Consider the following 15768-nt stretch of genomic DNA (forward strand, 5'->3'; position numbering starts at 1 on the left):
TTGCAGAGTGCTGTACAGATACTACGCAGTAACTTTAGTGCACATGGATCCAGATAAATGTAAACATTTATATTGTGTATTTTGTTCAATATTTTGTAAGGTTTTAGATTTTCTATGCTAGATTTATGTGGAAATCTATTCCTGTGTTAGATTTATTTCTGTTAATCTGAATAGATGTAATTTCTAGGATTTGCCACTTTATTTTCTAACATTGTGTATTTTTGGTGTTGGATACTAATTTGCAGATTTGTCCCAACAACTTTCAAAAATGCAGTGGCTACTTAAGTTTAATATACATGGGGCTGGATTTTCGGAGCGGTAATGGCGGCAGGGCAATAAAGTTTGCACCTCAGTCAGCAAAATTCATCAGCTGGGCCTGGAGTTTGGAGCAGAGCGCTAAGGGAGGCGTTGCACACCTCTTTTAGGGCACTAGGCCGGCTGAACAAGTGAAAATCCCAAGCTAAACAGTCAGCCTCAGAGCGCACGAAGAGATGGCTGGGGGGCGGGGCCTGGAAAAAAAACACAAAATACATTCTTAATACATACTCCAAGCTACCACAATATAAATCGCAAAAAAAAACAATTTCACTTACTTGAAATTGATGTTACTTACCTGACTGCAGCCGCCACAGGCGTTCCGAGCAGAACGCGCCATGGAGCGCCACGAGTCGTACGGTAGCAAAAAAATCGAGCTGGTGCCGCAACCAGAGGCGTTGCACACCAGCTCGCCACTTCCGGGCGGTAATGCTCCACGCCCCCTCCAAACTGGCGCGGAATGTCCTGGCAGGGTGCTGTAAGCTGGCCGCCCGCCTGGAAATGCTTACTGCCACCCCTCTGGGGCGTTAACAGGGGTGGCAGAAGACCCAAAATCTAGCCCATGTTTCCTAAATCATTCTACGTTTCATGCTGTGCTCATGCATTATTATTTGATCACTCTAAAGTTCAAGTATAAAGTGCAACTCGGCTACAGTTATGTAAATGATATATGACTGCGTCATGGCCAATAGTGACCAAAATCAACTGCCTGAACAAGAGTATTTATTTAATTGAACAGAATTTGGGACATCATTTATAACACAATTACAATTAGTGCTCTTTCTACTGGTCTTCGCTGCCTCTTCATTTTTAAACTTTATTTTTTAACATTTTGCACAAGAGTTGCACTGATATAAAACCTAGTAGGAATTATGTAGAAGTGCTATGGGTAACAAAATAGGATTACTGCTGAGGAACAGTAACCACATGGGCACAATAACTAACTATGTAATTAAAATCTGATAAATCGAAGACCTATCGAGATCGTAAAGATTATTTGTTATATGTTCAAAATGGTAGTAGTATTGTGAGTGTCACACTATGTGACCCATTAACTAAGATACCCCCATAATGTCACTTGATAGATTGAAGTGATGTCTCTACCCTCTCAAGGTATTAAGAACTGGCACATATTATGAGCATTAGTTGAAAGTGGAAGTGTGATAGCTAACCATACCAGCCTGCTTATCAAAGCACTTGACAAGCTGTTTAATATGGTCAGTTACTATTTATAAATTTGTTTAGACAGGATAGTTTGTCGCCATTTTTCTCTCACAATTTGAAATATAGTGGCACCAATGTGGAAAACGGAAGCACATAGCTGTCAATACTAGCCCCACATTTAAAAGGCCCCAATGAGAATCACATAATAGCATGGATTTATTTCTGTAATTTCACTTCTTCACTGATTGGTCTTCACAGAATGAATGAATGAATGAATTATTACATTCCGACTGCAAAACTCACCCTATTTCAATGATTTAATGGCCGATCTCTTTTCCCCTGCCCACCCTCCACCCCCAATCTTGATGAGAAGCCCTCTCCTGCTGGAAGTTAATTTGCTCCTCCTAAAATAACCCATTACCACCAATGTTCACTTTAATTTTTTTTGGGTGCGCGGCCCATTCAAAATACAGCGATTGTGCGTTTTTTCCCATTGTGAAGCCTGCAACTGGCCTGCACAGAACTTCCAATGCAGCTTAACGAGAACATTGATTATCACCCTCCATGCTGAGCAGATTTTTGAGCTTCTCCTCCACTGAAGAGAGTTCCTAACACACATTCAACACCGCCCCCCCCACACCCCGCCACACTGATAATGATTCAATGAGATCATGGCTGATATGTCAGCTAATCTAATGTAAAAATAAAAAATGAAAGACTTGTATTTATATAGTGCCTTTCACAACCACCAGACCTTTCAAAGTGCTTTACAGTCAGTGAAGTACTATTTGAAGTGTAGTCACTGTTGTAATGTAGGAAGTGCGGCAGCCAACTTGCGCACAGCAAGCTCCCACAAACAGCAATGTGATAATGATCAGATAATCTGTTTTAGTGATGTTGATTGGGGGATAAATATTGGGCCAGGACATCGGGGGTAATTCCCCTGCAGTTCTTTGGAATAGTGCCATAGACATTCACCCATCCACCACTTTAGTCACCTCTTCAAAGAAATTAAATCAGGTTCGTCAGGTATGACCTAACCTTTACAAATTCATACTAAAAGAAATTTAAGTAGTGCCTTTCATGTTGGGACATCCCAAAGTGCTTCACAGCTAATGAAGTAATTTTGACACAAAGTCACTGTTGTAATGTAAATGTTCTTCCTCCTGCTTCCTCGTCTCCTCCCCTCCCTCTTTCCTCCATTCCTCTTCCAGCTCCTCTACTCAATCCCCCCATCTCCAATTATTGACTATAAACTAATTTGACCTTAAAACTACCTTTTGGTACTGACTCTCCGTGTGCAATGCCATGGTTTGGAAGGCACAGCAGAGAGGGAAAATAGAGAAAAGAGCGAGAAGCAAAGACAGGTGGTGGAGAAGGGCAGTGGAGATAATAATTGGAGCCCCAACCATGCAAACCTAATCAAGGACAATAAGTTGCAGTTATATAGTGTCTTTAACGTGGAAAAACATCCCACAGAGCTTCACAGATCCCGAGCCAGAGAAGTAGGTGTTAGGAGAGATGTCCAAAAGCATGGTCAAATGGGGTAAGTTTTAGGGATAGGCTCAAGGAAAGAGAGGGGAGATGGAGAGGTTTAAGAAGGGAATTCCAGAGAGTGGGACTTAAGTTGATGAACAAACAACCACCTGTGGTGGGGCGAAGGGAGGAGAATGCACCAAAAGCCGCAGTCAGAAGAATGCATAAGTCCGGAATCTCAGGAAAGGAGAGTTTTGGGAGTGTTGTAGAGCTGAAGGAAATAAGAAAGAGCAAGGTCACAGAGAGATTTAAACACAATGATGAGAATTTTAAATTTGAGGCATAATCGGGCAAAGAGATTCCATAAACTAAATTGGAGTAAACTAAAAGGCAAACGGGGAAGGATATGGCTCCTTCAATTAGGATTTTTCTTTCTCTAATCCTGTCTTTTAGCTTCTAGTTTTTTTCTTTATAGTATCTTATTTAATGACTTTGGTTTCATTTTAAAAAGTAGTATCCACTTCATAACTTTGGAAGCAAAAACACTCAGGCATCACATTTAAATTACTGCAAGCTGTGTGATTGGATTAAATAAAAATATTGAAATATTTTTTTTTAAATCCGGTTTTAAAAATACAGTGCTAGGCTTGTAAATGTTATTAAGCCATAAGAAGTGTGAATACTGAGGATGAACATTCCTTTCTGTTTCTTCACATCAATGGAATAATATAATCCAGATTTTTGTTATTTTTTTTCTCTCTTGTTTTATAACAGGATATGGTATCTGTGCAATATCATCTTATACCATCTCCAAATAAGCAAAAGAATGGAAACAAAGAGAAAGATGTGGATAAAGAGAAGGATGTGAAGATGAATTTGCTGATGCTGTAAGAGACCTGAAGATACAGTGAATGGCCAAGTATGTATTTGTTCATTCCAAGATGTGGGTAGGCCAGTGAAGCCGACTGAGAGATTAAACCTCCATAAATTTTAATGCCAAGAGAGCATTCACTATTCTTAACATTTATACTCCATTTAAAATTCAAGCCATTAAAATAAGTCATTTTTCATGGTGAAAGCTGTTTTGAAGAAATAATATTAGTCTCTTAAATCATTTCAGGTGTTTTGAAATTATGAAATGCATGTTTTTAACAATTTGTATGATTTATGAATATTGTTCCAGAATATATCTGTTTCCCTAATGTCCGTTGTAATTTGATTTTCCAATTTATTCTTTATATCCTGGACCTTAGTTGATTTTACTTTCACATATATTTCTAAATTTGTTCCTTTCCTAATTTCCATACATCTTTTAAAAACATTTTATTATTTTTAACCTTTTTATTGAACAGCTCATCTACATATTTAATATGGACCCATGAATATATTTCTCCTTTTCTCACCTCTCTCTGCCTCCCTGGGTTTCTGTGCCTCACACCATCTTCAATTGGATGAGTAGTAGGAAAGTTGTCAACCCTCTCTCGGGCCTTTGCCAGTGGGATTCTAGCAGTAGATGCACATAAGTGGCCTAGTTTTGATTTTTCCCTCCGATTTACTCTTCCTATTTGTGGAGAAAATGTCTGGGCTTTATTCTGTGTCTCCACATGAAGGCATAGTTGAAATCCTGCCCAACTATCGTGTTGCCCAACCCTGCACCAGTATATTCTGAAAGGCATTTCATTTTGTAAAGTGTCTTTCCCTGCAGGAAGATCTGCCAATCTAGTAACTAGTAATCTGCTTTTAAAGTTATGGGAGATATCAGCCAATGCTTGTTTTCATTGCTCATCAATTTTCTTTCTTTCACTGGAACATCATATATACTATGTGTTTATCCAAATGCTTGTCTATTTCCTTGGCTTGCTTATCTTTTTTATGCTGTTGGAATAAACGGGACCTTTTCAGAATGGCAGGCAGTGACGAGTGGGGTACCGTAAGGTTCAGTGCTGGGACCCCAGCTATTTACAATATACATTAATGATTTAGATGAAGGAATTGAATGTAATATCTCCAAGTTTGCAGATGACACTATGCTGGGTGGCAGTGTGAGCTGTGAGGAGGATGCTACGAGACTGCAGGGTGACTTGGAAAGGTTAGATGAGTGGGCAAATGAATGGCAGATGCAGTATAATGTAGATAAATGTGAGGTTATCCACAAACAGGAAGGCAGAATATTATCTGAATGCTGACAAATTAGGAAAAGGGGAGGTGCAACAAGACCCCTGGGTGTCATGGTACATCAATCATTGAAGGTTGGCATGCAGGTACATCAGGTGGTGAAGAAGGCAAATGGCATGTTGGCCTTCATCGCGAGAGGATTTGAGTTTCAGAGCAGGGAGGTCTTACTGCAGTTGTACAGGGCTTGGTGAGGCCACACTTGAATATTGTGTACAGTTTCAGTCTCCGAATCTGCGGAAGGACGTTCTTGCTATTGAGGGAGTACAGCGAAAGTTCACCAGACTGATTCCCGGGATGGCAGGACTGACATATGAAGAAAGGCTGGATCGACTCGACTTATATTCACTGGAATTTAGAAGAATGAGAGGGGATCTCATAGAAACATATAAAATTCTGAAGGGATTGGACAGGTGAGATGCAGGAAGAGTGTTCCCGATGTTGGGGAAGTTCAGAACCAGGGGTCACAGTCTAAGGATAAGGGGTAAGCCATTTCAGACCGAGATAAGGAGAAACTTCTTCACTCAGAGAATTGTGAACCTGTGAAATTCTCTCCCATAGAAAGTTGTTGAGGCAAGTTTGTTAGATATATTCAAAAGGGAGTTAGATGTGGCTAAAGGGATGAAGGGGTATGGAGAGAAAGCAGGAACCGGGTACTGAAGTTGCATGATCATATTGAATGGTGGTGCAGGTTCGAAGGGCCGAATGGTCTACCTGCACCTATTTTCTATGTTTTTATGCTGGTTCCAATTAATTATCTTCATATTTAGACCTATGATATCTGATGGTAAAGCAAGATGGGGAAACCCATGGGACGTTAGGAAAAATGTAAAGGACTGTCCTCATTGACTGAATTTTGCTAAATTGCTGTGGAGAGTCCTGTTATATTTTTTTATATTTATGTTAATAGCTTTAAAAGGTAGATAATGTGGCACTCATTCAGGAAACAGTACATCCAGTTTAATGTTCTCTTATAAAACACTTTTATAACCAGCTTGCCTGCACTCCTTGTGAAATAAACATTTCCAATGGAACTGCTGACCCTGTAACTCACGTGTTTACATGATTAGACTCACCAACTGCCTCTCCGAGTCACCAACTATCTCTCCGACTCACCAACTACCTCTCCGACTCACCAACTGCCCCCCCGACTCACCAACTGACTCTCCGACTCACCAACTACCTCTCCGACTCACCAACTGCCTCTCCGACTCACCAACTTCCTCTCCGACTCACCAACTACCTCTCCGACTCACCAACTACCTCTCCGACTCACCAACTACCTCTCCGACTCACCAACTGCCTCTCCGAATCTCCAACTGCCTCTCCGACTCACCAACTGACTCTCCGACTAACCAACTGCCTCTACGACTCGCCAACTGCCTCCCCGACTCACCAACGCGCTCCCCGACTCACCAACTACCTCTCCGACTCACCAACTGCCCCTCCGACTCACCAACTGCCCTTCCGACGCACCAACTGCCTCTCCGACTCACCAACTGCCCCGCCGACTCACCAACGTCCCCACCGACTCACCAACTACCTCTCCGACTCACCAACTGCCTATCCGACTCACCAACTGCCCCGCCGACTCACCAACTACCTCTCCGACTCAGCAACTGCCTCTCCGACTCACCAACTGCCTCTCCGACTCACCAAGTGCCTCTCCGACTCACCAACTGCCTCTCCGACTCACCAACTGCCTCTCCGACTCACCAACTGCCTCTCCGACTCACCAACTGCCTCTCCGACTCACCAACTGCCCCTCCGACTCACCAACTGCCTCTCCGACTCACCAACTACCCCTCTGACTCACCAACTACCTCTCCTTCTCACCAACTACCTCTCCGGCTCACCAACTGCCTCTCCGACTCACCAAATGCCTCTCGCACTCCCCAACTAACTCTCCGACTCACCAACTGCCTCTCTGACTCACCAACTGCCTCTCTGACTCACCAACTGCCTCACCGACTCACCAACTGCTTCTCCGACTCACCAACTGCTTCTCCGACTCACCAACTGCCCCTCCGACTCACCAACTGCCCCTCCGACTCACCAACTGCCTCTCCGAGTCACCAACTATCTCTCCGACTCACCAACTACCTCTCCGACTCACCAACTGCCCCCCCGACTCACCAACTGACTCTCCGACTCACCAACTACCTCTCCGACTCACCAACTGCCCCCCCGACTCACCAACTGACTCTCCGACTCACCAACTACCTCTCCGACTCACCAACTGCCTCTCCGACTCACCAACTTCCTCTCCGACTCACCAACTACCTCTCCGACTCACCAACTACCTCTCTGACTCACCAACTACCTCTCTGACTCACCAACTACCTCTCCGACTCACCAACTGCCTCTCCGAATCTCCAACTGCCTCTCCGACTCACCAACTGCCTCTCCGACTCACCAACTGCCTCTCCGACTCGCCAACTGCCTCTCCGACTCGCCAACGCGCTCCCCGACTCACCAACTACCTCTCCGACTCACCAACTGCCCCTCCGACTCACCAACTGCCCCTCCGACGCACCAACTGCATCTCCGACTCACCAACTGCCCCTCCGACTCACCAACTGCCCCTCCGACTCACCAACTGCCCCTCCGACTCACCAACTGCCTCTCCGACTCACCAACTACCTCTCCGACTCACCAACTACCTCTCTGACTCACCAACTACCTCTCCGACTCACCAACTGCCTCTCCGAATCTCCAACTGCCTCTCCGACTCACCAACTGCCTCTCCGACTCACCAAGTGCCTCTCCGACTCAACAACTGCCTCTCCGACTCACCAACTGCCTCTCCGACTCACCAACTGCCTCTCCGACTCACCAACTGCCTCTCCGACTCACCAACTGCCCCTCCGACTCACCAACTGCCTCTCCGACTCACCAACTACCCCTCTGACTCACCAACTACCTCTCCGTCTCACCAACTACCTCTCCGGCTCACCAACTGCCTCTCCGACTCACCAAATGCCTCTCCCACTCACCAACTACCTCTCCGACTCACCAACTGCCTCTCCGACTCACCAACTGCCTCTCCGACTCACCAACTGCCTCTCCGACTCACCAACTGCCTCTCCGACTCACCAACTGCCTCTCCGACTCACCAACTGCCTCTCCGACTCACCAACTGCCCCTCCGACTCACCAACTGCCCCTCCGACTCACCAACCGACTCTCCGACTCACCAACCGCCCCTCCTACTCACCAACCGCCTCTCCGACTCACCAACTGCCTCTCACACTCACCAACTGCCCATCCGACTCACCAACTGCCTCTCCGACTCACCAACTACCCGTCCGACTCACCAACTACGTCTCCGACTCACCAACTACATCTCCGGCTCACCAACTGCCTCTCCGACTCACCAAATGCCTCTCCTACTCACCAACTACCTCTCCGACACACCAACTGCCTCTCCGACTCACCAACTGCCCCTCTTACTCACCAACTACCACTCCGACTCACCAACTGCGTCTCCGACTCAACAACTGCCTCACCGACTCACCAACTGCCCCTCCGACTCACCAACTTCCTCTCCGACTCACCAATTGCCCCTCCGACTCACCCACTGCCCCTCCGACTCACCAACTGCTTCTCCGAATCACCAACTGCCTTTTCGACTCACCAACTGCCTCTCCGGCTCACCAACAGCCTCTCCGACTCACCAACTGCCTCTCCGACTCACCAACTGCCTGTCCGACTCACCAACTGCCTGTCCGACTCACCAACTGCCTGTCCGACTCACCAACTGCCTGTCCGACTCACCAACTGCCACTCCGACTCACCAACTGCCCCTCTGACTCACCAACTGCCTCTCCGACTCACCAACTGCCTCTCCGACTCACCAACTGCCTCTCCGACTCACCAATTGCCCCTCCGACTCACCCACTGCCCCTCCGACTCACCAACTGCTTCTCCGAATCACCAACTGCCTTTTCGACTCACCAACTGCCTCTCCGGCTCACCAACAGCCTCTCCGACTCACCAACTGCCTCTCCGACTCACCAACTGCCTGTCCGACTCACCAACTGCCTGTCCGACTCACCAACTGCCTGTCCGACTCACCAACTGCCTGTCCGACTCACCAACTGCCACTCCGACTCACCAACTGCCCCTCCGACTCACCAACTGCCTCTCCGACTCACCAACTGCCTCTCCGACTCACCAACTGCCTCTCCGACTCACCAACTGCCTCTCCGACTCACCAACTGTCTCGCCGACTCACCAACTGCCTCTCTGACTCACCAACTGCCTCTCTGACTCACCAACTGCCCCTCCGACTCACCAACTGCCCCTCCGACTCACCAACTGACTCTCCGACTCACCAACTGCCCCTCCGACTCACCAACTGCCCCTCCGACTCACCAACTGCCTCTCCGAGTCACCAACTATCTCTCCGACTCACCAACTACCTCTCCGACTCACCAACTGCCCCCCCGACTCACCAACTGCCTCTCCGACTCACCAACTATCTCTCCGACTCACGAACTGCCTCTCCGACTCACCAACTTCCTCTCCGACTCACCAACTACCTCTCCGACTCACCAACTGGCTCTCCGACTCACCAACTGCCCCTCCGACTCACCAACTGCCCCTCCGACTCACCAACTGCCTCTCCGACTCACCAACTGCCCGTCCGACTCACCAACTACCTCTCCGACTCACCAACTACCTCTCCGGCTCACCAACTGCCTCTCCGACTCATCAAATGCCTCTCCGACTCACCAACTGCCTCTCCGACTCACCAACGCGCTCCCCGACTCACCAACTACCTCTCCGACTCACCAACTGCCCCTCCGACTCACCAACTGCCCCTCCGACGCACCAACCGCCTCTCCGACTCACCAACTGCCCCGCCGACTCACCAACGTCCCCACCGACTCACCAACTACCTCTCCGACTCACCAACTGCCTATCCGACTCACCAACTGCCCCGCCAACTCACCAACTACCTCTCCGACTCACCAACTGCCTCTCCGACTCACCAACTGCCTCTCCGACTCACCAAGTGCCTCTCCGACTCACCAACTGCCTCTCCGACTCACCAACTGCCTCTCCGACTCACCAACTGCCTCTCCGACTCACCAACTGCCCCTCCGACTCACCAACTGCCTCTCCGACTCACCAACTACCCCTCTGACTCACCAACTACCTCTCCGTCTCACCAACTACCTCTCCGACTCACCAACTGCCTCTCCGACTCACCAACTGCCTCTCCGACTCACCAAATGCCTCTCCCACTCACCAACAACCTCTCCGACTCACCAACTGCCTCTCCGACTCACCAACTGCCTCTCCGACTCACCAACTGCCGCTCCGACTCACCGACTGCCCCTCCGACTCACCGACTGCCCCTCCGACTCACCGACTGCCCCTCCGACTCACCAACTGCCCCTCCGACTCACCAACTGCCCCTCCGACTCACCAACTGCCCCTCCGACTCACCAACCGACTCTCCGACTCACCAACTGCCTCTCCGACTCACCAACTGCCTCTCCGACTCACCAACTGCCTCTCACACTCACCAACTGCCCATCCGACTCACCAACTGCCTCTCCGACTCACCAACTACCCGTCCGACTCACCAACTACGTCTCCGACTCACCAACTACATCTCCGGCTCACCAACTGCCTCTCCGACTCACCAAATGCCTCTCCTACTCACCAACTACCTCTCCGACACACCAACTGCCTCTCCGACTCACCAACTGCCCCTCTTACTCAATAACTACCACTCCGACTCACCAACTGCGTCTCCGACTCAACAACTGCCTCACCGACTCACCAACTGCCCCTCCGACTCACCAACTTCCTCTCCGACTCACCAATTGCCCCTCCGACTCACCCACTGCCCCTCCGACACACCAACTGCTTCTCCGACTCACCAACTGCCTTTTCGACTCGCCAACTGCCTCTCCGACTCACCAACAGCCTCTCCGAATCACCAACTGCCGCTCCGACTCACCAACTGCCCCTCCGACTCACCAACTGCCTCCTCGACTCACCAACTGCCTCTCCGACTCACCAACTGCCTGTCCGACTCACCAACTGCCTCACCGACTCACCAACTGCCCCTCCGACTCACCAACTGCCCCTCCGACTCACCAACTGCCCCTCCGACTCACCAACTGCCCCTCCGACTCACCAACTGCCTCTCCGAGTCACCAACTATCTCTCCGACTCACCAACTACCTCTCCGACTCACCAACTGCCCCCCCGACTCACCAACTGCCTCTCCGACTCACCAACTACCTCTCCGACTCACGAACTGCCTCTCCGACTCACCAACTTCCTCTCCGACTCACCAACTACCTCTCCGACTCACCAACTACCTCTCCGACTCACCAACTACCTCTCCGACTCACCAGCTGCCTCTCCGACTCTCCAACTGCCTCTCCGACTCTCCAACTGCCTCTCCGACTCACCAACTGCCTCTCCGACTCACCAACTGCCTCTCCGACTCACCAAATGCCTCTCCGACTCACCAACGCCCTGTCCGACTCACCAACTACCTCTTCGACTCACCAACTGCCCCTCCGACTCACCAACTGCCCCTCCGACGCACCAACTGCCTCTCCGACTCACCAACTGCCCCCCCGACTCACCAACGTCCCCTCCGACTCACCAACTACCTCTCCGACTCACCAACTGCCTATCCGACTCACCAACTGTCCCTCCGACTCACCAACTGCCTCTCCGACTCACCAACTGCCCCTCCGACTCACCAAATGCCTTTCCGACTCACCAACTGCCCGTCCGACTCACCAACTACCTCTCCGACTCACCAACTACCTCTCCGGCTCACCAACTGCCTCTCCGACTCACCAAATGCCTCTCCGACTCACCAACTACCTCTCCGACTCACCAACTACCTCTCCGACTCACCTACTGCCCCCCCGACTCACCAACTGCCTCTCCGACTCACCAACTATCTCTCCGACTCACGAACTGCCTCTCCGACTCACCAACTTCCTCTCCGACTCACCAACTACCTCTCCGACTCACCAACTGGCTCTCCGACTCACCAACTGCCCCTCCGACTCACCAACTGCCCCTCCGACTCACCAACTGCCTCTCCGACTCACCAACTGCCCGTCCGACTCACCAACTACCTCTCCGACTCACCAACTACCTCTCCGGCTCACCAACTGCTTCTCCGACTCATCAAATGCCTCTCCGACTCACCAACTGCCTCTCCGACTCACCAACTGCCTCTCCGACTCACCAACAGCCTCTCCGACTCACCAACTGCCTCTCCGACTCACCAACTGCCCCTCCGACTCACCAACAGCCCCTCCGACTCACCAACCGACTCTCCGACTCACCAACCGCCTCTCCTACTCACCAACTGCCTCTCCGACTCGCCAACTGCCTCTCCGACTCACCAACTGCCTCTCCGACTCACCAACTGCACCTCCGACACACCAACTGCCTCTCCGACTCACCAACTGCCCCGCCGAGTCACCAACTTCCCCTCCGACTCACCAACTACCTCTCCGACTCACCAACTGCCTCTCCGACTCACCAACTCTCCCTCCGACTCACCAACTAGCTCTCCGACTCACCGACTGCCCCTCCGACTCACCAACTGCCCCGCCGACTCACCAACTGCCCCGCCGACTCACCAACTGCCTCTCCGACTCACCAACTGCCTCTCCGACTCACCAACTGCCTCTCTGACTCATCAACTGCCTCTCCGACTCACCAACTGCCTCTCACACTCACCAACTCCCCCTCCGACTCACCAACTGCCTCTCCGACTCACCAACTACCCGTCCGACTTACCAACTACGTCTCCGACTCACCAACTACATCTCCGGCTCACCAACTGCTTCTCCGACTCACCAAATGCCTCTGCTAATCACCAACTACCTCTCCGACTCACTAACTGCCTCTCCGACTCACCAACTGCATCTCCGACTCGCCAACTGCCTCTCCGACTCACCAACGTGCTCCCCGACTCACCAACTACCTCTCCGACTCACCAACTGCCCCTCCGACTCACCAACTGCCCCTCCGACTCACCAACTGCCCCTCCGACGCACCAACTGCCTCTCCGACTCACCAACTGCCCCGCCGACTCACCAACGTCCCCACCGACTCACCAAGTACCTCTCCGACTCACCAACTGCCTATCCGACTCACCAACTGCCCCGCCGACTCACCAACTGCCTCTCCGACTCACCAACTGCCTCTCCGACTCACCAACTGCCTCTCCGACTCACCAACTGCCCCTCCGACTCACCAACTGCCTCTCCGACTCACCAACTACCCCTCTGACTCACCAACTACCTCTCCGTCTCACCAACTACCTCTCCGGCTCACCAACTGCCTCTCCGACTCACCAAATGCCTCTCCCACTCACCAACAACCTCTCCGACTCACCAACTGCCTCTCCGACTCACCAACTGCCTCTCCGACTCACCAACTGCCTCTCCGACTCACCAACTGCCCCTCCGACTCACCAACTGCCCCTCTGACTCACCAACCGACTCTCCGACTCACCAACCGCCCCTCCTACTCACCAACTGCCTCTCCGACTCACCAACTGCCTCTCCGACTCACCAACTGCCTCTCCGACTCACCAACTGCCTCTCCGACTCACCAACTGCCTCTCACACTCACCAACTGCCTCTCCGACTCACCAACTGCCTCTCCGACTCACCAACTGCCTCTCCGACTCACCAACTGCCTCTCCGACTCACCAACTACCCGTCCGACTCACCAACTACGTCTCCGACTCACCAACTGCTTCTCCGACTCACCAACTGCCTCTCACACTCACCAACTCCCCCTCCGACTCACCAACTGCCTCTCCGACTCACCAACTACCCGTCCGACTTACCAACTACGTCTCCGACTCACCAACTACATCTCCGGCTCACCAACTGCTTCTCCGACTCACCAAATGCCTCTCCTAATCACCAACTACCTCTCCGACTCACCAACTGCCTCTCCGACTCACCAACTGCCCCCCCGACTCACCAACTGACTCTCCGACTCACCAACTACCTCTCCGACTCACCAACTGCCTCTCCGACTCACCAACTACCTCTCCGACTCACGAACTACCTCTCCGACTCACCAACTACCTCTCCGACTCACCAACTGCCTCTCCGAATCTCCAACTGCCTCTCCGACTCACCAACTGCCTCTCCGACTCGCCAACTGCCTCTCCGACTCGCCAACTGCCTCTCCGACTCACCAACGCGCTCCCCGACTCACCAACTACCTCTCCGACTCACCAACTGCCCCTCCGACTCACCAACTGCCCCTCCGACGCACCAACTGCCTCTCCGACTCACCAACTGCCCCGCCGACTCACCAACGTCCCCACCGACTCACCAACTACCTCTCCGACTCACCAACTGCCTATCCGACTCACCAACTGCCCCGCCGACTCACCAACTACCTCTCCGACTCACCAACTGCCTCTCCGACTCACCAACTGCCTCTCCGACTCACCAACTGCCTCTCCGACTCACCAACTGCCCCTCCGACTCACCAACTGCCTCTCCGACTCACCAACTACCCCTCTGACTCACCAACTACCTCTCCGTCTCACCAACTACCTCTCCGGCTCACCAACTGCCTCTCCGACTCACCAAATGCCTCTCCCACTCACCAACAACCTCTCCGACTCACCAACTGCCTCTCCGACTCACCAACTGCCTCTCCGACTCACCAACTGCCTCTCCGACTCACCGACTGCCCCTCCGACTCACCAACTGCCCCTCCGACTCACCAACCGACTCTCCGACTCACCAACCGCCCCTCCTACTCACCAACTGCCTCTCCGACTCACCAACTGCCTCTCCGACTCACCAACTGCCTCTCCGACTCACCAACTGCCTCTCACACTCACCAACTGCCCATCCGACTCACCAACTGCCTCTCCGACTCACCAACTACCCGTCCGACTCACCAACTACGTCTCCGACTCACCAACTACATCTCCGGCTCACCAACTGCCTCTCCGGCTCACCAACTGCCTCTCCGACTCACCAAATGCCTCTCCTACTCACCAACTACCTCTCCGACACACCAACTGCCTCTCCGACTCACCAACTGCCCCTCTTACTCAATAACTACCACTCCGACTCACCAACTGCGTCTCCGACTCACCAACTGCCTCTCCGACTCACCAAATGCCTCTCCTACTCACCAACTACCTCTCCGACACACCAACTGCCTCTCCGACTCACCAACTGCCCCTCTTACTCAATAACTACCACTCCGACTCACCAACTGCGTCTCCGACTCAACAACTGCCTCACCGACTCACCAACTGCCCCTCCGACTCACCAACTTCCTCTCCGACTCACCAATTGCCCCTCCGACTCACCCACTGCCCCTCCGACACACCAACTGCTTCTCCGACTCACCAACTGCCTTTTCGACTCACCAACTGCCTCTCCGACTCACCAACAGCCTCTCCGAATCACCAACTGCCGCTCCGACTCACCAACTGCCCCTCCGACTCACCAACTGCCTCCTCGACTCACCAACTGCCTCTCCGACTCACCAACTGCCTCTCCGACTCACCAACTGCCTGTCCGACTCACCAACTGCCTCTCCGACTCACCAACTGCCACTGCGACTCACCAACTGCCCCTCTGACTCACCAACT

The 15768-nt window shown here is 51.7% G+C and overlaps 1 protein-coding gene across 12 annotated transcripts in view; it reads left to right on the forward strand.

The window, feature by feature from the left end:
- Positions 1 to 15768, forward strand: part of LOC139249565 (zinc finger protein 462-like) — a 302212-nt gene that overhangs the window by 81341 nt on the left and 205103 nt on the right. For 5 of the 12 annotated variants that reach the window (XR_011591209.1, XR_011591210.1, XM_070872509.1 and 2 more), the window contains exon 6: positions 3730 to 3874. Coding sequence is in view for 4 of the 12 variants with exons in the window: in XM_070872509.1 (XP_070728610.1) it covers positions 3730 to 3846 (117 nt within the window). In the remaining 8 variants the exon portion in view is untranslated. Of the gene's footprint in view, positions 1 to 3729; positions 4011 to 15768 lie in introns of those variants that run through there. The other 7 variants (XR_011591205.1, XR_011591211.1, XR_011591212.1 and 4 more) reach the window with 4 other exon arrangements.

The sequence above is a fragment of the Pristiophorus japonicus genome, unplaced genomic scaffold, assembly GCF_044704955.1.
Source record: "Pristiophorus japonicus isolate sPriJap1 unplaced genomic scaffold, sPriJap1.hap1 HAP1_SCAFFOLD_325, whole genome shotgun sequence".
NCBI classification, from domain to species: domain Eukaryota; kingdom Metazoa; phylum Chordata; class Chondrichthyes; family Pristiophoridae; genus Pristiophorus; species Pristiophorus japonicus.